Source organism: Caretta caretta, chromosome 2 (assembly GCF_965140235.1).
Source record: "Caretta caretta isolate rCarCar2 chromosome 2, rCarCar1.hap1, whole genome shotgun sequence".
Lineage (NCBI taxonomy): Eukaryota > Metazoa > Chordata > Testudines > Cheloniidae > Caretta > Caretta caretta.
The window spans coordinates 207778411-207803539 of record NC_134207.1 but is presented as its reverse complement, the minus strand read 5'-3'; the positions used below and the strand labels follow the sequence as shown (position 1 = coordinate 207803539).

The window sequence follows — 25129 nt, the reverse complement described above, 5'->3', positions numbered from 1 at the left end:
GTTAACTTGGTAGAGATCAGGCTCCCGTCCCTCATTGGTTTCTTCTTCAGTCCCTTTGCTTGTGGAACAAAATTGAGTTTCTATCTCGTGGCTATGTAGGATCCTGTGTGTGTCTGATTATTTAGTCAAAGGAAAAGAAGAGCTCATAGAAACAACAGCACCTCCCAATGACAGAAGCCTGTCTGGCAGCAAATTCAGCCCAGGACATTTTGAAAATGATATGGCTTTTTTTTTTTTTTTTGACTTGGTGTTCTCAGGGCCTGATCCAAAAGCCACTGAATTCAATAGGAGTCTTTCCACTGACTTCAATGGGCTTTGGATCAGGTCATAAGGGAGTTAAACTTTATACCCCGCCTAATGGAAATACAACCTAGATGGAGCTACTATAATATGGATAAAAAGAAAAGGAGTACTTGTGGCACCTTAGAGACTAACAAATTTATTAGAGCATGAGCTTTCGTGAGCAACAGCTCACTTCACGAAAGCTGATGCTCTAATAAATTTGTTAGTCTTTAAGTGCCACAAGTCCTCCTTTTCTTTTTGCGGATACAGACTAACACGGCTGCTACTCTGAAACCTGTAATATGGGTGTTATGTATAGGTTGCAGAACAAAACTGAACACGGATTATGTATTTGGCTTTGAACACAGAGGGTGGGATTTTCTTTCATTAAATGTTCAGGTTTGGCCTACCTCTGACACCTTAAAGTCAACAGAAGTTTTCTAATTGCCTTTAAGGCCAATACTGAGCACTTTTATAAATCTCATCCTTAAACTTTGATTGAAGTAGCTGACATCTCAGGAGCATACACTGCTGTATATGTACTTAGTGGTAAGGGAAGTAAATCCCACCCACATGCAGGTAAAATTTGTGAGCCTGAAGCAAGTAATGCAAAGTGAAATAATTTTGTACATGAAGTCACACTAGAGGTGACTGTTATGTCTGTCAGTTATGTCTGGGTGCTACAGCTATAGAAGACATTTATATTACCCTTATTTCTCTGAATAAATTCAGATGACAGCCCCATTTCATTTCTTCATTCAGTTTGGAGGCCAGATGGCATTAGAATCATTTACTTCACCTTGTTGTGCTTAATTACTACAATCAACACACTATTTTCCAAATTAATCATAACAAAGTAATTTCATTAGTAACACAGCAGGCTGTTGAATTATTAGCATCATAACAGTTTGCAAACAATTAAACTTTATTTGAACCTTAAAAATTTGCAGAGTGGAACATTACTGTAAGATCTAATGGCAATATAGTACAAATTCAGCACAGAGCAAATAATCAAATAAAAATGCTTTATAAAATATGACTTACAATCACCTTTGGAAAAAAATTAGCTGTCTTACTGTTCACAGAACAGCAAATGAAATCCAAGTCAACAACAAAAACACAGCAATTAAGCATATTTTCTAACACCCAATTTTGTTTAAGTTATATTAATGGGAACTGTCTCATCCAAAAAAGGTTATGGTATTTGCAAAGATTTAAAGTAAACATTTTTTCTGTTTTACATTGTTGGTTTATTCCAAGAAATTTCAGGTCAGGGTTTTGGGTCAGAGTTATGGGTCTCTGTTTCAAAATATCCTAGTTTTTGAATATTTATGTAGTTTGTTTGCTAACCTCTCACATTGTATGAAGTGAGAAAAAACAAAGGATCTAGGAACTATGGACAAAAGATGCTTTATTTCTATTTGTGCCACCAGCATCAGGAAAAGCAGCTCAAAAAGCCTTTTATTCATCATTTGGCTAAGGACTCCCTCTCCTGGATTAACAGGAAAAGAGAAAGAAGCCCTCCAAATGGTTTAAGTTGCAAATTATGTGCCTGTGCATAAAACACACATTGGTGGGGGGAAGGGCTTCCAACCAGTTCAACATGCTATGAAAATCTGCTGCCATCTACTGACAAACCATTGCAAAATCTTCTCTTTTTATATTACGATACCAAAATATAACAGTGGTGCCCACTAGTGCTGCTGTAGTTCAGGGTTTGTCAGCACAAGACCACTAATTTCAGGGGGTTTAACTCAGCTGTAAAAATCTGCTGTGGGTTTAATCTTGGCATATAAAAGTATCTCTTTTTTTTTAAAAAAAAAAATCAAATTTAGTATAACTCAGATGATTTTCCTTTTGTTAATTCAATTTTACAGGTGACTGGCGTGTACACTGTGTATTTGACAAAAGAGAGTTGTTACAAAAAGAAAAGCAGTTGTGGTGAATTTCTGAATTGTATAATAGGAGGACTTTTCAGCATGTGGATTTATTGTGCAGTCATGTTAATGAGATAAAAGCTCTTGCAATATTGACAGTTCACATTGTATATACAATCCAGAAGTACACTTGAGAAAATAAAGATCTAAATTTACAATCTATCATTTTAATGCTTCACAGATTATCTGGTTTGGATGACCATTTCGTAACAATATAGGTTTATAAAATAACCATAAAACCTTGCCCTATTTTACTCCTCCTAGTAGTCTTGTGTAACAAAAGGTAAACTAAAGTAACGTTAGTGGTCTAAAGCACACACAGACAAAAACTACCTTTTAACTCATCCTGTTTTCAGGGCGAGCCTGATGCATAAACAGCACAAACAGCTTACTGAGGACCTGCATAGGCTCAGCAACTCGCAGACTGGCTTTACCTGCCTTTTTGGCAGCTTGAGGTCTCACAAATCACAAGGCTAACCTTGGTTGTTTCCAACTCTGCTGGAGACTCTAGATAGTTGGTGATCTTCCATCTATCCAGCACTTAAGTAGTACAGGGGATTTTAAGTATTGATTCCGAATTGTCCTGCTTTTGTGTGTGTAAATGAAATGTTTGCTTGGTGTGTGTGTTTTTGGTGTGTTTAATGACTTCAGATTCTGGATTTGATACTGTCAAGACTGCCAATAACCTGCATTCACATAAGCTGTTTTATATACTTCAGCGGCACTACTTATGCAAGCAAGGATCATTTACGTAAGTAAGGTTTGCAGAATTGACCCAATGACAGCATCCAACTTCAACAATATCACAACAGGTATATAGACTCTTTCACTGACAAAGAATCATCCACAGATGTTTTTTTTTAATACATGTATTGTCAACCCAGAATATAATCATTTTCAATTCTATATCTGTTTTAGTCTCATGACCACATTTCTCACGATGCAAGTCTGACAATAAAGATAATATGGTGTAAATCAATATAGTTCTACTGACTTTAATGGAGCTGATTTACATGAATTGAGGATCTGGTCTTATATATTATTTTGTGACTATAAATCTTATTCTATATAAAAAATACTAAAATTATATGAAGAAATAAACCATGCAGAAATGTAAAATGTTTCTTTAGAAGCATGTTAGTTTTAAAACTTGCATTATTGCACAGGAATTTACCTGTTTTTTATATGGAATTATACATTGTAATCCCATTAAAGTGAATTTAGCAAAAGGCTAATGCTATTAAAATCCACATGAGGAGAATGATAATTTGATACTGTCAAGGTGTTGCTAAATATTTAAAATTTACATAGAAAAAAATCTGATACCATTTAAACAGAACATATCTATAACTACAAAGTGCACTTAATGTTTCAGCAAAACAGCAACAGGTACAGCTTTGCTGCTTGTGCATCAAATGTTAACTAACATCTTCTACTGAGTGTCACAGTACTTTAGGTATACAACAAAGGATTGAACAGAGCACTTTTCCCAAAAAGATTAATGATAAAGTAGTACAGAAATGGAGAAAAATTAAAAAATGTTTTATGTTTAATATATTTGGTGTGGTGGTCTGATTACACCTATCAAACAACAAGTTCACACAGTTGAATCTTCGCATTTTGGAAATCAGGTCTGAAAGGTGCAGCTGTACGTCACTCTTGATTATAATTGCAGAATTCTCCTGATTAGGAAGAATGACATTTACAGTACACGGTTAGCCAAAAAGCCAACAAACCCCAAATATCTATCCTTTCCATATATTTCTAACTGTAGACACACTCACACACACACACTATTAAGCAGCCAACCTAACTAAAAAGCTTGCAAACTTGATTCTATGAAAGGACAAAGAAAAGGAAGCTAGTTATGGAATACATCTTATTCCGAGCACAATAGTTATTTTTCATTTCATATACAAACCCAGCAGAGCTTCTTTAATTGAACTTTAATATAAAGATTGTGGCAAAATATATTTGTCAACAGAACTCCTGAAAAGGTTCCAGGAAAGAAATACTTATGAAACAGAGAACAAGGGAACATATAAACCATCAGAGAAGATTGGATTAAAATGTACTTACCCAGGGCTCTCAAATATCATACATCTCCATTATGTAGGCTCTAGGCACCAAGCCAATGGTTCCCTTCATTTCTCCTACCCACCAGCCAAATCTATCGTAGTCCTAATTGAAAACAATATGCAATATTAACCTTTAGTCTGATATATATGCAATAGAGTTTGTATGAAACTCCTTATGGATGTTTCCTCTTATATACAGTTATAAGAGCTTGAAATGAAAATTCAAAACATTAGATCCTTTTGTTTGAGGCATTCAAAATGCATGGTTAGGCAAAGTAATACATTAAATTTTAAAAGGACCAGCATATTTATTAGTGTTCTGAAAAAATTACCAATGTTTCTCTGCAACAGGTAAAAACCACACTTGATCTCCTCTTTCTCCAATGCTCTTCACCCCAAAACCTATATAAAATCCTATTGTTTGTCACAAATATCCAACAGTGGAATACTGAAGTATGGAAATTGACTGGAATTCTTTCAGTACCACAAGACTGAACTTAAAGGAACTTGCAATCAAATTATTTCAAATAATGTTTTGCTCAAATATGAAAGGAAGGCCATCATACATCTGATGCATATTCTCTTTTTATGGACAAAGTATACCATTGCTTTAGCCTTGCAGAAAATCCTACCACAGTTCTCATATGTCTGATGGATGACTAATGTATTTTTGTTTGAAATTTGTTAAGGCTTATTGAGATAAATATGAAACAAAATGAATTATAATAGTTTAAAGAGAGAATATTTTCCAAAAAGCAATACCGAGTTAGAGTATTGTGGGATCCAAATTTGATTTTTTTCCTATGAGGTAAATATTTTAAGATCAATTTTAACACGAGTTCAATAAATTGTAACTGCTGAAATTGCGCACGCACACACACAGAATTACACATGAGGCATTATTAAGACAGAGACCCTGTTCAAAATTGATTGATTAGTAAGATAATTACGGTGGAACAAACATGGAAAATAGAAAATACACAGAGATATATAATAAGCAACATTTGCTTCCTGCTATAGTGCTCTTTTGAAAAGAAAGGCTGTAGGATTTCTGAACTGATGGTTCTGTTGAGATACCATGAGCTACAATTTTGCCTGTAGCTAAAATGTTTTATGACATAGCAGCCAAGTGGAGGCCAGAAGTTTAAGGGTTAGCAGATTTTTATTAGAACCTCAATTATATCAACTTGCGGCTAACATACACGGCCTATTCTGGAGTTCTCTAAAGGTCCTGTAAAGTGCTTGGGGCTCTCAACTCTAATTGTGGCTAACAGAATAGGGCCCCAAACATGACCAATCACCCCACTCCTCCTACCCCTTAATTATCCCCTTTATTTATTTGGGTTGTGTGTGCAGGTAGATCCTATTCCCAGATTAAACAGATTCCCTTCTCCTCTCCTCCAAGATAAATAGAATACTGGTCATTTGAAAGTCCTATCCTCTGATACACAGAGTATTAAAATGAATAAGAGGTTAAAATAATCCAAGACAGACATGACATTTGTTTAAACTGGAGAACACATGACTGGGAGAAATTAGGGAAGGAATTCCATCTCCTTTTCCATTCTGCGGTAAGGGATTGTGGGGAGCTACCTGGTCTATAAAAGCCTATGGCAATCTGAATAAGGCTGCCAGTCAGAGAATTATCCCCTGCGGCATTTTACGGAGAATTAGAGGAATTGTTATGAAGCACACATTACAGTCAAAACCCTTAAAGGTTAAGCAAGTGTTCTCACATCAATGGCACAAATGTTCCAGCTCAGCTTGTTTGTTTAATACATTTTATATTTTTCTGCATGTGTGTGTGTGTGTGTGTGTGTGTGTGTGTGTGTGTATATACATATATATCACACTATGCTGCTTAAGTATACAAACTATCTCTAGACTGAAAAGTGGTAATTGCTCAAGATGCCAGCACTCACCTATGCTAAAGGATTTTCACCCATAAATCTTTCTAATGAAAAAGCAACAACATACTTTAAGCCGTTCCGTGTAACTCATGAAGTGAGCCCAAGAAAGATTGATTAAGCAAGTTTTACTAGACATCACCAAAAACAAACAATACATGAGATCAGGGAAGAGGCTTAGTTAAGTGGTCATTAAACCACTTATAACAAATGGCACAGAAAAAGGTTGTGGCTAAATTATTGCTTGAAAATGTTTCACTTAAAGACACTGTGTGAACTTTGATACCACATGAACTTTTAAAAAGCTATTCAGATGGCTCAATTTAAATTACAAACATGTTGCTTTTTGAAAACTTTCCATTTCTTGCTATTTAGTAATATGCCATTTAATGCTCTTGTGTGAAGCTAAGTGATAAGATGAAATGGATGGTGATGTAACAGTCTAGTAAGCTAATTTATGGATTCATTGCAGCCATTAGACCATATAGACAAGACTGCAACACAGAAGCTTTTACTTTATCATTACTATTCTTTGCATGAGCCTCTAGAGCAACATGAATCCCAATTAAACCATCTGCAGTCCATAGAAGTTGGAATAAAAATATAATAAAGTTTCCTGGTTACCAAGAATATAATAATTTCAGCTCAGGTTTCAGATCATCACTACGTAGAAGTCTGTCTTTTAAACTGGTTAATGAATGTACGTCTCTCTCTAAATACTGCCAAAGCTCACTTTCCTGCACACCCATGTACAAAATCTAATTTGAGATATTGTTTCTCCTATTGTTATCAATGATAAATTACTTACAGTGACAAAATAATGCAATTGATTCAGTGTTGTCTTGAGGTCCCATATGTCTGTTATTGCTGTATAAGACAGGCATGGAATAAAATAAAGACTAAAATCCACATTTGTGGGAAACAGAGAATAGTTTAAAAATGCAGAGGAAACTGAATCCGGTTAGAATAGATAATATGTACTCTTAAAAGTTAAGAAGCATGGTATCCCGCAATTAGCAAGTAGGACCTCAGGTCTGAGAAAGCTTACCATCTGGTATCCCTCACTGCATTCAGCTCCTACCATCAACGCTAACAGAGGCAAGTGACTATACTTCAGAAGGACTGATAAAATAATGAAGAGTCCTTTAATCTACAGGAAACCATTCTAGTCAATTTATAAGAAATATTGTGTCCCTTTGTAGGACGTGTAATTATTTTCTATTAATCATGTGCTATAAAGCTATATTATGTAGTTATTCTGTTATCACTAGCAAGAGGCCTGCAGTCAGCTCCTGACAATGTTAGGTAATTACTAACACAAAGCTTCTTTCTCCTTACGTAGAAATGCTATCAAGATCCAGAGTTGCTGTGATGCTTACTGTATGAAAATAACACTCCGAAGAAATTCAATAACTGCAAAATGAATTGCTTCACAAGGCACATAGTATGCGTGGGGCGGGGGAGATGGGGGGAGAGAAGGGGAAAAATCCTTTCCAAATACAACAAGAAGGTAACCGTAAGGAACAGTTAAACGTTTTCTAAACTGCTCTTATATTTTCATTGTTCATTCTGATATACAGTGGGTGATGATTTTTGTTTTTTACAGATGTTGATTAAGCAACAAAGTGATTGCATCCCGTTGAAAGAAAGAAGGAAAGAAAGCTGCTAATTTAAAATTAAAACTATTTTTGCCTACACATTCATTCTCTATGTAGTGTATAAAGGTAACAACAAAACAAAGATCCTGATCCTACAAACGCCTATGCTCTTAATTGTGTATGCTGTGTACAGATGCCCCTGCCTACTGCTCCCTACCCCCAACATCAATGTGTAAAGACAAGCATGTGCTTTAGACTTTAAGGGATCTAGGCCTACAAGGTTATTGCAGTTTGGTAGAGCACATTCAATGGAAACACGCTAGCCACTTTCATGTATATTTGTATATTTTTCTCCAATTATTTTTTAGTGTATGGAACATTCCCATAAAAAGAGATGTTTGAAATGCAACATTTTTGCAGGAAGTTCTCTCACTCCGCCTCTAAGGGCCAGATCCTGTGCAGACCTGAGAGCCTCCTAAGAGATGCTTAGTACTCTCTCAACTTCTATAGACTTCAACAAGGGATGAGGGCATTTGGCACCTCATGTGACTGGACCTGTATTGTTTAATACTGAAATAAAGTGTCAATTTTTAACAATGAGGTTAATTAACAGTTGGAACAATTTACCAAGCATCATGGTGGATTCTCCATCACTAGCAATTTTTAAATCAAGATTGGATGTTTTTCTAAAAGAGATGCCCTAGGAATCATTTTGGGGAAGTTCTCTGGCTGTGTTACAAAGGAGGTCAGACTAGAAAGATCACAATAGTCCCTGCCGGCCCTGGAATCTATGAATACTTGTAGTGTGTCTTCTCTTCTGAAGTGAAGATTTCTGAAAATCATCCTTGTATTTCAATACATGGAAAACAACAATGAACGTGTGGATTACAAATGATTCTGTTTTCCATACTACTAATGAAACTAACTTCTTAACAATTACAGATTTTAAACTTTAAATTGAGACGAAGAATTTATTTTTAACCGGGCTATGGTTAAATAAGTAGCCCCCATTAACAGGGGAGTTGGAGGTAGGGAGGACATTTTTAAAGAATGTCTTAGCGGCTAATTTTGGCAAGATAATATTTAAAATCACCTCTAATTTGCCCAGGAGATTCAGACTATCTGGAAAATTTTAGAACTTTCTTTGGTGTAATTGCTGAATGATATGTGATTGACTGGAGAGCATTTTTGGCAGAAAGCGACAAATGCTTTAGATAACTGAATGAGACTTCTTCACATATAGCAGAGTTGTTTTAAGGCAGAAAAAATAGTTTTTTTAAGGAATATAAACCTCAGATTTATTATATGGAAGCATTATTAGCTAATGACATGACATAATGAAATATAAATCAATTTAAAAGTTACGGTACAAATAAAAGTGAACAGAATTGAATTTAAAAATCAAAATTGGTATCTGAAAACATCTTCGGAGAAATGAAAATCTGTTTTATATGCATCTCAAATCATAATGTCAAAAATATTTCCTCCTGAGACAGATAATGTTACGTTCTTATTAATAAAGGTAAGTGTACAGAACGAGAATCACTTTTGACCTGGTCAGGATTAGATAACCCCACACTTCTAGGTCCTTACCCTTATCTTATTTTTTAACCATTATACAGCAGGTTTCCTTTTTTGTATAAGACATACACCTAAACAAATGGAAAAAGGATAATTTACATTGTAGTATGAGCACATGGAACTAAATTTTCAACAAATACAGCTTTCATTATGATAAGGTAATGGTCTAACAAAAATAATCCATATTTTACCACCATATACATAGTGTCTTCCATGTAACTATTAAAAAGTGTATTCTCCCTATACTTGATGCAGGGTACTTGTCAGAAAACATTCCACTATTGTGCTGTATTTATATTTTCATAGACAGTGATCTGAGCTCATAAGACTAGTATGTTTCTTTGTATTTTGATTAAACAAAAACACAGGTTAAAAGGTTTCAGAGTAGAAGCCGTGTTAGTTTGTATCCACAAAAAGAAAAGGAGGACTTGTGGCACCTTAGAGACTAACAAATTTATTTGAGCATAAGCTTTCGTGAGCTACAGCTCACTTCATCGGATGCATTCAGAAACATGCATCCGATGAAGTGAGCTGTAGCTCACGAAAGCTTATGCTCAAATAAATGTGTTAGTCTCTAAGGTGCCACAAGTCCTCCTTTTCTTTTTACAGGTTAAAAGGTGCACCCTGAGGTGGTTATTTTTGTTTAGTTTTGTTAACATCAACACTTTGTTAACAGCATTTGCAGATGTTAAACATGGCGTACAGAAATCTGAATACTGAATCCTTGCTCTACACTCAGCAAAAGTTCCAGGGTCCTCAAAGCAAAGGGTTAACTGGTGGATGAAATTCCTATGGACAATAAATACTTACATGAGTAGCATCGGCATGCACTGAATTAACAACAGGAAATGGGTATAATTTCAGCAATTCTGGCTGAGATATGACACTTGTCTTTCTAGTTAATGTTATTTGTTGCTTTTAAAGATATAAATGTATAAATCTGGTTGGTATGAAAAGAGGTTAAAGATCAGAAAGACGTACACAGTGTATGAGTCCAGAATACTGTTATATGGTAATGGACAACTAGAAGGATGCAGGGATCTGCTAATAAACTCAGCACAGCCTCATAATCATTTGCATCTGGCTGATGAAATTATGAAGCTTTCCAGTATGAAACATTCTCGCTAGAAAATCATGCAACTGCCACAAATATGTTAACTGTGTACACATTCTGAATCCAAGGTATACCCAACTTAAAAAAAATATAGTTATTCAATCACCCATGCTTTGCTTTATATTTTAAACCAATTGTTATACACAAAATAAGATTTATGGTAAAGTATTTAAAAGAACTGACACATCATAGTTTGCTTTCCCATCTATGATAGGAATTCGAAACCAAATGAGAGCCCACAACTGAATGGAAGTTGAGGACGTTCAGTACTTAGCAGACTGGGCCACAAAAGTATTGCATTTCTAATGTAATATTTGCTTTTTACATGAGCCAATTTTTAATTGAAAAAAATCTCCATGAAGCTTTGACTGTAAATGTATCACTTTTTCGTGGGGCAGGAGGGGAAGGAAGTACAAATTTCTGAAGGTTGAATAAAACAGGATAAATATGACAAAAGACACACTCACACACACTCAAGAGAACTAATACAAATTTTAACATGATACCAGCATGAGTGTATATCTGGACAGATTCATTGTAATCAGCTAAAGGTAATCTTTTTAGCTAACTGACTACCTATCAAGATGTGTTATGAAGCATTTGTTCAAAAATTCTGTTATTTAAAAACTCTCAACATTTTAAAGAAATACTTAACAGTAAAAGTTTGCAGCAAAAAACTACATATTCTCCTTATATGCTAAGAACAGGTAGATGCATTATTACTTAGGTGCAAAGGTTAAAACTGCAAAAATGCGCCCGACTGGGAAGGTAGCTCAGTTAGATTTCAGGGCTCAATGTTAAAAAGAGGGAAATCTACTTTTGTTCAGGAATGTTACTGCTAACATGTGTGTTTGCAGGATCAAGGTTGTAGTGGGCACCATTGATTTCAACAGGAGTACTCATAAGTACATCAAGCAGGATTTGGCCTTCTGTAGTGTTTAGCTACATTAGCAAATAAATTACAAATAATCAATGTTGTGTCACTGAAACCATAATTATTTTCCTTAGGTGCACTTAAACTAGAATCACCTCTGCTGTTATGTATTGTCATCTTATTTTCATTGTCTCTTTAACATGTAAAAATGCTACAATTTTCCAAGTCAGAACAAAATTGCTTCCATTACACTATATTAATACTGAACTGAGAGAAAAAAAGTCTTGTTCAGACTTCTATTAGGCACTGTAGAAAGTATGTGAAAAGAAATTTTTCGCAGAAGATGTAAAAGTCGTATTGGTGGAAGCTACAAATACATATTTTGTCAAGTTCATGAGATTTAAATTTCTCAATAAAACAAATATTCTGTGCTTACACAAATACCCTATGTTTTTCTTAATATTGCATTCTTCCCACAACATGTAACACTTGCACTTAATTCCTTATCAGCAAAACAAGACTGCTTCATGATTCCTAGCTGACATATGATAGGAAAGTAATACGCCATAGCTAGGATCAAGCTGGAATTGAATTTATGACACCATTTTGGATCTACACACATTACCTACTGTCAGCAACTGCATCTCTCATTTTTAACCACTAGATGGTGTAAAAAAATTAAAAAATTGCCCAAGATTCATACCACTGCCGCAAAAGCCAAGTATTACTCTACTCGATTAAGAAATATTTGTTGCAGAAAAGCCTTTACCAATTTTAGGGTGCTCTAGATTACTTTTTACCTTGGCTGATTCTTAACAAACCCTTTGTCTGGTTAGTAATGCTCAGACAGACCTTGAAATTGAATAAAGTGGAAGGCTAGATGGATAATTCCCTGGCACTTCACCTCCAAGGAGCCTAAATTCAGAGCTGACAGTAGTGTCCAAAACTCATTTTTCTGAAAAAGCTATAAACAGTCCCTAAGTGAAATGAGACTGAATTCTGTAGACTCTGTTTTGGTATAAAAATCACCCCTCCCCAGAAAGCTTCTACACATCTGGAGAAATTAGCCGGCCAGTCTCAAGGACTGAATATGCATTAATCAAGGCACAACCCGGAGAGGGTTGATAGGGATTGGATGGATTAAGCTACTGTTTCTCTCCCTCTGTTCTCATTTTTAAAATGAATTCATTCAGACTATCTGTAGGAGAGGGGTAAATAATTGTTAATTGTCAGGTGGGGAGGTTAAGCTTTAATTAGCCCCTTGCAGCATTAGACAATAGTAAAAGGAAGCTGATGTGTACAACTGAATTGCTTGCTTATCGTTTTCTATGTTTGTTAAGGAGTACTGATCTTCACAACTGAATGGAAGTCTGCCCTACCAGAAAGCCTTATCCTACCTCTAGTAATGTAATTCAGTTATTAGCTTAAGCGACAATGAAATACCTCAAAAAAAGCACATGGTCACATCATCATTAGCAATACATTGTCTATATTTTCATATATGACTATCTTTCCAACCATAAATCTTAAAGTTATTTAAACAGAACAGATTCATTATCCAAAAACACTGCCGTTAAATGAATCAAAGAAGAATTAAAGCAATAGTGATGAAAGTTTCAAACTAACAGAAAGAGTACTGCAGCTTTCATGGGGTTACTTATGATTTCCATGCGCAAGTACAGAAAGGGTTTAAATGAGCCCCAATGTCTTCAGCATCGTACTAAATGGCAATTGTGGGCGAAGGAACATAACTGACAAGTGCTGCTACAAAAAAAAATTCAGCTTATTTACTGAGGATATTTATACATGAGAATCAGAGAACATTTCTTACTCTCAGACGCACTCATATGTAAACTTCAGTGAGCTTTGTGTAAGTGCATACAAGGAAAGGATTTTGTCCCATTATTGTTTTTAAAAGGTAGGCAAATTAACCTACCTTATAATAAAACACGACTGCGAGCTTAATGCATGACATTATATTGGAACAGAAAACCTGCCTTTACCTCTGTGGGTTTTTTTAAGCAAACAGGAAAAAGTGGTGAATTAAAAATCGCCTGAATCTGTCAGAACAAACATACACAAAGCCTAAATCGTCAGAACAGCTGCAGTGTATACAAAAAGATGAAAGCCTAGTTCTAAAAACAAACTGTTTCCGGTAGCAAGATGCCCAGAAAACCAGAATCAGGACACACAAGAATATAAAGGAAGAGGAAGTAAAAACCATAACACACAACATAATATAGTTTACCCTACAAGGTTAACTTTTACCTAGAGTAAGCACATTGTCTTCTATTAAATTAGCTAGGGGATGTCAGCCAAGATTAAATGAACAGATAAACGTACTTTTAAGTTGATTCCTGTTACATGGTTATGTTTTAAATGTGATTATATTTCATTTGACAAAATAATTCATTACTGTGAATGTAGGATTGCTAACAAAGGGTCTAAAGGGAGTGCCAGTCCCTCCTCCGCCTCCCCCCCCAAACAGGATTGTAGGAATATATTACTCTTTTCTTACACCAATTTACTCTCAGTAGCATACTGTACCTTGCTGAGAATGTAGATAACATCACCACGTTTAAATGACAACTCATCAGAAACATCTCCTGTGCAGTCCCACAAACCTTGGTAGAAATTAGCATAATTGGTATTTTTATCCCCTGGGAAAGAAAAAAAAAGTATACATTAAACCTTCCAGCATTTGTGATCTTTTATCATCAAAGGTAGTAATTAAATCTTCACACACCAAATGATGATGGGCTAGAACACATTTCTCCATGTTCACTGTAGGAATCCCCACCACACGCCCACAAAAAAAGCAAGCGGAAAACCAGTTTAACATGTGAACCCTACATTTGGTAACAGTTGTGTCACACAAAACATGCAGCTACAGGTTCTCAAAGCATTCAGCAGCTGCATCTTACAGCACCCAGCTCTTCTTTACTGATATATTTCTAGCAAGCCATGTTTGCATCTTAACTTGAAAAGGGTACAATGCTGGAGTATAATTAATAAAATCTGTGAGAACAAGCCAATGGTAAGCATTTTGTGCTGCACATCTTTTTCTTTTCAACAAGATTTTCCCTTTTCCGAGAGTCTTTCATATAATCTTTGGTTGTTACTGCTGAAATATTATAGCAACTTTGAAAGAGTTTGCTGAAGCAGCATTTCTAAAATATTTTGTGTCAGCTTCAGCTTAGGACATTAAGCTCTGGCTAAACATGCAACATACACTATAGTCATAAGCTCATCCTTCTAACAGCATAAGCACAATGGATGTGCTGTGTTCAAACTGCCATACAGACCATTAACTGATTGATTATTTAGCACTCTTTGCTCCCTAATACTGCAATAACAGAGTAATAAATGCTTTGCCATACGCTTACCATACAGAGTACATCTGTTGGAACACAGAACTTAAACGTGGTTAAATACACTGGACACTTCTGTTACACTACAAACGATTTCCTGTTTTTAATTCAGTGAAAATGGAGTTTGATGAGTTAACTCACAAAGAATGTAAGCAATGCCAATAAGATGACCAGTTACATTGTGTATACACTAACCAGACAGAATATGTACTAACAATTTACAACACTGCAAAACTATTTTTTACTTCTGATAACATAAATATCACTGAACTGGCTGAATCAAGGCTGTCATCTTAGTTTTGTTATATGATCCCTGCACTGCAGGCTTGCTGGTTATTCCAACATGTACCAGTCACTTTTGCATATTATTAGCACTCTAGGCTATTATTGATAGGCCACAATTTAATCATGATTGGTTATGTTTATTACAAGAAAAAAATCCCCCTAAAATATCAGGTAATAAATAGGAGAAATTGCCACACTCTATTTTCTAAAAGTATTTTTCTGTTGATGTTAGTGTTCTCTATTTTGCAAACATTTTGATTTTAGTTCCAGTGTTTCCTACAGCAGCAAGAAGAGCTGCTTTCCATTTATTTACTTCAGTCTGTGGGCTAGCACTTTCAGATGTCATTACTGACATAAGCAGGAATTTGGACAACTCTGACATAAATTAAAACTACTATGGATTGCCATTTGTTATTTATCCTTTACATAAAACAGTGCTTATTGGTTAACTTCTATTACATAGCACTAGAGGGCACTCAGGCTAGCAGCACACAAATTCTGCTATGATTGCACCAAAATATAGATACCATTTTAAAAAATCTTAGTAATAAAGTGGTTTATTCTTTAAATGTAGATGTTTAGACAATATGGCATCTGGAGGAGATTGAATCAGTTTGAAAGTTTTTGCAAGGTCTAAGTTTTGGCCCTACCAAGCTTGTCTGTCAGTTTATTATTCACTGAATCTAAAACTCAGTGAATAGTGTAAGATGGTAAAATGAACAGTGTATCTCTGCTACCATATTTTAATACTGTAATTCTTTCAGTACTTGATTGAACATAATGCCCAGTACAATTTTTATTAAAGCAAACTGAAGCTCTGGCTGAGGAGGTTTGTTGCAACTTGGTTGCAGTTTTCGACCAACTGTCTTTTTTTAATATACCAAATAAAACTCTTAGTTCTTCAGAGTTACACAAATGTGAATTACGAGTTCTCACACGTGACACTTATCCCTCTGGGGTTTCTTCTTCCCATTGAGGAGCCTGGTGGAATTCCTATTAACATTAATGGGAGTTACATGGGGCAGATCGACAGGAGAAGAGATCCCACAGCGAGTGAGATACATCTCTCCCTCGATGAGCATCACGAGTATTTCATTAAGCCTTGGAGTGTAAATGCAACTGAACTAATGACTTGGCAACACTGGAAAAGATGCATTTTAAAATAAGCTAATCGCTACTCAATGATGTTACCCAAAGACCAACCATGGTTCTGTGCTCTCATATGTGAAATCTACATAAGAAGAGAGCTGTTTATCCCAGGGTAATTGGTAGGCCAGGCGGATGAAAAATTATAAATAAAAAAAAAAGGCAGTGTACGTTTGTTAAATTACTTTATTCTCCCAGGCTTAGTAGTGTGTAAATTCCAGATGGGAAATCTGGACGTGAAAAATTAACAACTGGAATCTCCTTGCTCCACTATGACCACAAGTGTGTCTGATTAAGTATGTGCATAGTCACACTTGTATAATGTTAAGTATGGACATATCCTTAGAAGCAATATGTTTCAAGCAAAGCAGGCTTCATTAAAAGATGGAGCTAGTATTGTTTACAGTGCCTGCACCACACAGAAAGATACAGAGAGGGATGTTGTAATAAACTCACATTGCATTCTAAAATATATATAAAACCTTTTATTGCTCAGCCCCTAGTTTACAGACTTATGCTAAGTTCTGAGTTCTGACCTGATTTCAGAAATGAGAGAGGACCATCTTGCGTCTTTAGCCTTTATTTGGAGAAGTGGATAAAGGAAAGCCAGGTGACCCTGGTGAACAAAAATGTGGCAGAGAGATAGTAAGGAAATGATGCTGACTTTCTTTTCCCACTTTTTAAACACTTTGAAGACAGGAAAACAGATCAGTGACTTGCCATCAGGAGCCTATGTATCAATGGGGTTGGTGGTGCATATGTTCCTGATATCAGTAACATTACATTCCTGGATTACTGATATGCTCTCACATTTTCTCACATCTCAATTATGAAACCAGTGTTGTCACCATTGTACTGTGCCTTAAAGATGAGATATCTAATTCCTTTAAAATGCTATATATCCTGTCTATAAATATTGCTAAAATAAAGAGAATGTCTATCTTATGCAGAAGGCCTGATCCTGTAGCCTTTACTCATGTGAACAAGGGATGCAGGTTCAGGTGTACATTTTGAATCTATCAGCTGCCTTTGATATTATTGATCATAGGGAGTGGCTGAGCTGCATTTGGCAAGGGTGGATCAGATTGTGGTGGGGAAATACAAAGTTAGGCAGCTCACATTCCAGGACAATTGTTTGATAAGCAACTGCCCAACAGTTTTGAAAACTCCCTTGTGAAGGGTTCCTCAAAGTTTCATAGTCATACCTGTTTTTCCAGGGTGTGAGAGGGGCTGATGGAGAACACAGACATTTTTGTCTTATGTGCTGATGAGAACCAACTCTTCATAAGATCCAAATAGCGCAGCCTCCCTACTTCCCTGATTTCAGACAGAGACAAGGCCTAAACGAAGGCGGTAGTGCTAGAGGGTAGGGGAAATGGCTTGAAGATGTATTTGCTCTTGCTAATGAAATATACTTTGTCAAGGGTGTCCACAATCCGGGGTTCTTTTGGGTCTCTATTTCCCCAGGTAGCAGCAGTAAGCAAGAATGTTGTGGTTTTGGTCCTTTCCCCCACCACCACTTGCCAGATTTGCAATATATTCTCTCAGGTCTGCACCTGACCACTGTTATCCATGTCCTGCTCATGTCTAGATTGGATTACAGTAACGCTGTCTACTTGGAGCTTTCCTTGAAGACCACACAGGGGATTCATTGCAGCTCACTTTCTTGTGGTATTAGATATGTTGAGAGCATCGTACTAAGATGTCTAACATATTGTCCTACTACATAGATTTCCTTTTTTCTTCCAAGTTCAAATTAATGCTTAGTTTTAACAGCCAAAGCCATACATGGCTGTGGGTCCTGGCATTTTAGAGACTTCACCCTGCCCATAATGTTCTCATTAAGTAGCTGTGATCATCTGTGGTCAGCAATGTTACCTATCCTCAGTGTCAGGACATATCTGATGGATGGACCTTGCTGGTCCAGGACCTAAGTTTGCTAGCCTTCAGGATACATTGCAAGTTTGAGTAGTTTGTATTGGACATAGATTCTGGGATCTTTTAGATATGGTAGTTGTTGTGATTAACCTGGGGATTATCTGCATGCTGTAAGATACTGGCAATTTATTACTCATTTTTGTGTTAATGCTCATAATACCAAAAATATGAAAGGTGTCAGAAAAAAAACTAGGAAAAAATTATTGTTGTAAATGCATTCTGCAACAACAAATCAGCTCTTCTGGCTCAACATAGATTTTACTGATTATAGAAGGGTTCAAACCTCTGATCTGCCTTCAAATAAACTAGAAAAGAGCTATTTGTGCCTTATGTCTGTGATGGAAGAAATAAAAGGTGGGTTGGCTTGGGCAAAAGTTTGGCAAATATATTACACACACACGATGCAAACACACACACATAACTTTAAACTTTGTTAAACGGGATTTAGGGTTGTAAATAACTAGATAGTTAAGGAAAAAAACTTTATGAGCACGATATAATAGTCTCAAAGAGAAAGGTTAGAAAGTCTGGAAATTCAGAATAAGATTACACCTTTTAAAAACATTAACATTAGAAAGTATACAAATGCACACATCAGGTCATTAAAATAAATTTAACACTGCCCTTATCTCCACTGACCTCCCACTCTACATAAGATAGACATTTTTCATTCTGTTGTAAAGGGGGTTTTGAGTAAATCTTTAAGAAGTTAGCAGAGCCTGCAGTTGTGTATCTTAAATTTACTAATCCCACTTTATCTGGCTAGTTTCCCTGTGGGAAGAAGGAACACCAGCATTTTTTCTCATTTATAGTACCTTGGCTTTGTACATAAATGACTGTGATATATAGGTGTGATCCTCAGGCAGCCTGCAACTCTGGTGTATAAGTTACTTTATTCTGGCTCTTAAGAGGTTCACAGCACCAGATATAACTACTAGTACGTATGTTTAGGCTACATCTCATAGCATGACAGCACCATCAACTTTTGGGGAGTTGTCCCATTTTGGGAATGTGGTTTCTTTTGGTGAAGAGATGCAAAAATTCTGCCCTTTTTGGGACCACTGTTTATGGTCTTTAGAAATAGCATGTGTACTGTAGTCAGCTCTAATGATGTAAAGACAGGTGAAGTTCAGAATAAATAGCACAGTAGTGTACAATTAGTCTTAACAAAAGTAAGATATGGTTATCCAGTTAGTTTCCTTCTCACTTTTCAGACTCTCTGCTGTGATGGTGTGTGGTGTCTGAGGACACAAACCATCTCTTGGTTTTCAGTTATTCTGATGTTCCTGTAGAATGTACAAGAATGCACATGGCTTCCTTCTTCCTGGGCCCTTTCTCTCACTCGTGCTATCATAGAATCATAGAATATCAGGGTTGGAATAGACCTCAGGAGGACCTCATAGAAATAGACCTCATCTAGTCCAACCCCCTTGCTCAAAGCAGGATCAATCCCCAATTTTTGCCCCAGATCCCTAAATGGCCCCCTCAAGGATTGAACTCACAACCCTGGGTTTAGCAGGCCAATGCTCAAACCACTGAGCTATCCACGTCAGGGAAAGAGAATGATAAGATAAAGAAGCATGGTAAAATAATTTTACCGGATTTATTTGGGGAGCAGGGGTTAACAACAAGATGGGTCCAGTTTCCTTTCTATATTCCCCCGCCCCCGCATTTCTCCCACCACAGCTCTGTCCTTTCAGCCCCCTCTCTTCAATCCAGCATCTGGTTGAATTCTCGCTCTGCCACTTCTTTTGGTCCCTACTACTCCACAATCACAGCTATCTACATCAAGGCAACACACAGTTTATTAAGTTTATGAAACCAATAATGGATGTGAAAACTGGTTTGGTAATTAAATCACTCTACCAATAATGCAAGACTAGTTAAAGGCACCAGTCTTCATCAAAACCAGCAGATTATACAAATTTAGATTTTGTAGACAAACTGCTTGGGCGTTAAGATGAGACAAAAAAAGCTAGGAAAGCTTTCAAGATAAGAGATTTTCAGTTTTTTGCCCTCATATCTCCAAAATGCTTTATCTGAGTTGCTTCAAATTTACTAGAAAAATTTTAGCCTGACAGAAGATCCCTTAGGTTCAATTATAGATTAAATGGTTTAGTTCTGGAAAAGTTAAGATGTATGTGTACCAAAGCTGAGTTCATAATGGAAGTCTAGCATCTCTCCATAATATATACCTACTCACTCGAACAGATAATTAGAGGAAAAATTAGTTAAGTGCAGAAGATGAGTTACTGATGGTAAGGAAAGTATCGTTTTTCTTGTAATGCTTGAGACTGATTGAGATTTAGGTACCATATTCTGTGTGTATTATTTGTTGGAAAAACATCAGACATTTTTGAATAAGTTAGAAGTTCATGTGATGTGATGCCTTGAAAGAGAGAAATACCCTTGTCAACTCACTGCCCTACATGGCAAACTTCTTGTATCATATATTTAATTGTTTAGGGAAGAACAGAGGTTAGTGCTATGCTCAAGTGTTAAAATTATTACTTGAAATGAATTTCATGTCTGGGGAGAATTATTATGGTGCTTTATTTCAAGGATATTGTACAAACCCTAGTTAAACTTATAGAGCTATTCTCATAAAAATGGGGATTGCTGTGTTCATAAACTAAGGTGCTAATATTTTGGTTATACTAGAGGATGTTATCAAAATAAAGTTTCTTTGAGCTGAAATATTTATGAGAATAACAAACATCTGTTGCTCACTTCATAATTGGATTGACCCTATCCAGTATTATAATTATTGGCATGTCTAAATGACTGTTAATGCTAAGGTTTCATTGAGTCGTGTTGTTTTATGAGTGATTGTTAGTAGATCACAATGCCAACAACATCTGATGACCCAGTCCTCATTTCCTTTCCAAGAAAAGGAAACCAAAACATTTTACTGCAACCTGTTCCTGCTTTCCTGTATGGGTCAGGAAATCAGGCCCCTGTTTCCTTTCCACATGTTGCAATAGGAAGAGTACTGCAAAGCTACTTCCTGAACACACACTCCTTATCCACCCTTTCCCTGACAGCACTGGAAGAGTGATGTGCAGTATATTTGATGGAGGAAGGTGACCCCAGACTGCATTACACTGCAGGACACAGTTACGACATGGCAAATCTGGTGCTGGCCGACATTTAGCTGTGAAGAGGTGTAAAGGCCTGATAAGAAGCAAGTCTTCCTTACTTTCTGGTCAAAAAAGTGATGGTTTATCAAAAGGACCATGCCCTTGAGGCAGGGATATATCTTGTTTTTACCTTAGCTGGAAATGTCTTGCAGTCGAGAAAAGTTGTCCATCCATGTGACTTTACGTAGTATATGCAGTTATTTTTCCAGTCCCAGTGACAATTAGCACAAGGGCAGTTTGCCAAGTGGAGGCAGAGACAATATCCTTCTTAGCCTTCCTGGGCATTTGTGTCCTTTTCCAATTTTTTTGCTGCTGTCACTGGACTCTGGCATTTCTTATCCAATTCATTTGCTTTCTGTGATAATCATATGCAATGAAGATATGCATGGCCAACATTTAAACAGGCTGCAGATCAATTAGCGGTCTTAAGTTTATCTGATTTTTATCAAAGAAGACAGAGCTCTGGGTCGATTGTCAGAGCCTGTGTCAAGTTGACCTTTTCAGAGATGTCTACATTGGCAGTCCCCTGGGCAACTTGTTGTCCCCTGTTAGTCTCTGAATGGCAGAAGTCTGTTCTGCTCAAGCACAAAGTATACACAGATGTCTATATTATATTCTTATAGGTTTGACAGCAACTGCATGTTGTATCTATAAACTGTCCTTTAGCAGTGACACTTCCTCAATGATGATAAGCTAATTTATGCAACTAAATCTCCTTTGTGCAGAAATGAAAGCTAATTGAGTCATTACAAGGTAATTCAGGAAGGAATACCTTGTATAAATTGGCTTACTTTATAAATCCTTCTCAAGTGGTTTTCATGCATCCTAAATGGTGCTAAGCAGTTTTACTGCCATAAAATACCCAGATGAAACAGATTACTTTTTGAAGCTGGGAAAACATTATTTACAACAGCAAAAGGCAAAGATTGGAAAAGAAAAGTAGAGAAATATTTGCAGAAGAAAGAAAAACATTTTAATTACCTGAAACATTGCTAGTGCTCCCTTGGCTCAGTTTCTTTGGCTCTTCAGTCTTTGGAGGAGCACTCTCTTCTTCCTCTGCAAATAGACAATTACAAATGAAATGCTGAAGGAACCCACTAACTGACAGTAATTACAGCCCACGTCAGTTCATCAATCACACTATCTATATTTCTAAAATGTAAATACTGGGAGCCAAACTCTTCTGTTTTCATATTGCCACACAAGTTTGAGGGCTTGGTTGTTTTTTGTTTTTAACCACTCTGATAGCTCTCTTTTTAAAAACTCAGTTAGGAACTGCTGAATTCATCTTTGACTCTGAAAAGTGACTCTGAAAGTGGCATTTTGGGGTTCCCCCTTTGTAGTCTCTCAATGGCTTCTAGAACAATCAGAACTGGGGTCCCATCCTCCCCGGCTACATCAATCATTCCAGGCTAGGGAAAATTCAGGCTTTCCTATTCATTCTTACATCAGAGGGGTGTGACTGTCGCTGCCCCATACCTCTGCAAAAAGTTGGGGGTTCCACAGGAGACATGGGGCTTCTTTGCCTCTGCTGTGCCATGCAACCACATTGGCTCCTGCCTGCTCAATGGGAGCATGGCTGCCCTGTTTTCAGTGGCTCCACCTACTGTGGCAGACTATGGGAACCACTAAAAGGGAGGGGGGGAAGGTTATATATAACCTGGGCATGGGTGGGGGAACAGTCCATGTTAATTCAATCTCAGACTGTACCAACTAATTGTGCTTTCCTCCATGGCTTGGGAGGGAGGAGAAGAGAGCTTGATGGAGCCCTGCTAGCCCCTCAACCCTGTTATTTTGCCAACACAGAGGTGGAACCCTCCCCGTCCCAGATACAAGCTCTGCTTCATATAAGGACAATAAACTCCTTAGTTTACAATTCTGTTGATGATTCATAAAAAGGAATGGACTTTAACTATCTGTATCATAGCTGTGTTCTTTTTGTAGGAGTAAAATGAATTAAAAATCAAAACCTTATCATAGTCACTATAGCAGCACAGCTGACAACAAAGATCCCCTCGCTAGGTATTATATTGACACAGCCACTTTTCAGAATAGAACTGCACTTCAGGCATGTCTAATTCCTTTGCTGCTATTTAACACATTGTGTACTAATATAATATGTATGTTTGCTTTTAAGTACCAGGGACCCATTACAGCTACTAATCTGATATTTTGTTAATAAACAATGGGTATAAAAGTCATAGCTTTTAAAATGTTCTTCACAAGCAGATTATGTAAGAATTTCATAACATTCTATGATGGAGAGGAGGGTGAGTTTCAGTTTGAACATGTGATCATGTCTGGTTTGGATGAATAACTTTGTAAACGTATAGGTTCATTCATACACATCACATTACACATTCAGGCTTAAATTCTGCAAATACTTAATACACACATTTAACTTTAAGCACAAGAGTAGACCTGTTGATTTCTGTGGGACCACTCACACGCTTAAAGTTAAGCACATGCATAGCTACTTGCATGACTGGGGTTATAGGTTGCCAAACACAATATAATGGGAGACATGGTTATGTGATTTACTGTTCTAGGAGCTTTGTATCATTGCTCTGCTAGTTAATCAGTAGTTTTTCTTGTCTCATAACTACTGACTAGCTAGAAGTTTGGTTGAGAAAGACTCCAGTGACTTGGACCCAAAACAAGAAAACAATGTAAAGCGGTAAATCTGATGCTACAGCACATAAAAAGAGAGAGAGAGAGACACTATCTGCTATACTTAAACTTGTTCAACACTGAGTACATCATTACATCATGTGGGGCATGCTAAAAATGTAATAAAAGTATCTTTATATACTCTCAAGGGCACCAGGAGGCACTCATCCCATGGGTTACAACCATTTTAATGCCACTTACAAGCAATATTATCCCTTTGTCTGTCATCTTTTCTACCCATAATGCATAATCTCTTCCTATAAACACTCAATTCCAGGTAAGAGAAGCATATTATATACTGGTAGAAATAAGTTTTGATATTGAATATTGCAGAATTATTTTTATTAAGAATGTTCATACCATGCTGCTACTCTATCAGTTCTGTGACAATAAGAACTCCATTTTACTAAATATTTTTCTCTTCCCTCTCTCTGATTTAAAAAAGAAAAGGTAAAGCAGTGCAGGTTTGAGAAATTTTTCCACAGTAAGACTGAGTACCTATAAAAATAAACAGTATATTGTGGGTTCACAAACAAAGTTCAGAAATAAGTACAATTCTCCCTTTAAAAAAAGTGAAATCACATCGTTTAAAAATGATGGTCATTTCCTAGACTTGTATTTGAAGTGTAAGAAGAGAGAGAAAAAAAAAAGCCTGAACCCAAGTTCCTTCAGAACCCCAGTGGTTCTCCATGTCAATTAAATATTGCGGTAGATCTAAAAGACTTGGGTCATGGGGCTTAAAGAGGACAGTTAGCTCCTAAATACAACTTCTTGCACTTTGGACTTGGAAGCAGTGTCAAACAGGGAGAGACTTCTTGTAACCAACAGGAGTCTCAAATGCATAGAGACACAGGTCAGATACTATGGTGCAATGTTTGCAGCAATGCATGGCATAGATACTATACAATATCAATTATTGAAGAGAAACAGTACAAAAGTTACATTGCATTATCAAGATTGTGTGTCAGACAGAGCCACAACCATAATCATAGTTCAATCTTTCCTCTCTTCTCTCCCTTTCTACCCTTCTGGGAAGAGATGTCTCTCTCTAGTTTCTCTCTCCAGATCAATAGGAGCTCTGATCAAACCCAGGAGCTCTAGAAGAGCTGTGTATGTGTCCCAAAGAAATGCATCTGGGCCTGCAGCCATAGGTTGAGGATTCCTAGAGACTAGAATATAGACACACTTACAGCATATCTCCTGTACTA

General features: G+C 36.7%; 1 protein-coding gene across 1 annotated transcript in view; it reads right to left on the bottom strand.

Annotated features, from left to right (window-relative positions):
- Positions 1–1185: 1185 nt before the first annotated feature.
- SKAP2 (src kinase associated phosphoprotein 2) overlaps positions 1186–25129 on the bottom strand; it is a 151979-nt gene continuing 128035 nt past the window's right edge. Inside the window, exons 10-13 of the mRNA XM_048838440.2 lie at positions 22233–22307; positions 13919–14031; positions 4299–4400; positions 1186–3901 (exon numbers count right to left, since the gene is read on the bottom strand). Coding sequence (XP_048694397.2) covers positions 4308–4400; positions 13919–14031; positions 22233–22307 — 281 coding nt within the window. The 3' untranslated portion in view covers positions 1186–3901; positions 4299–4307. The remainder of the gene's footprint in view (positions 3902–4298; positions 4401–13918; positions 14032–22232; positions 22308–25129) is intronic.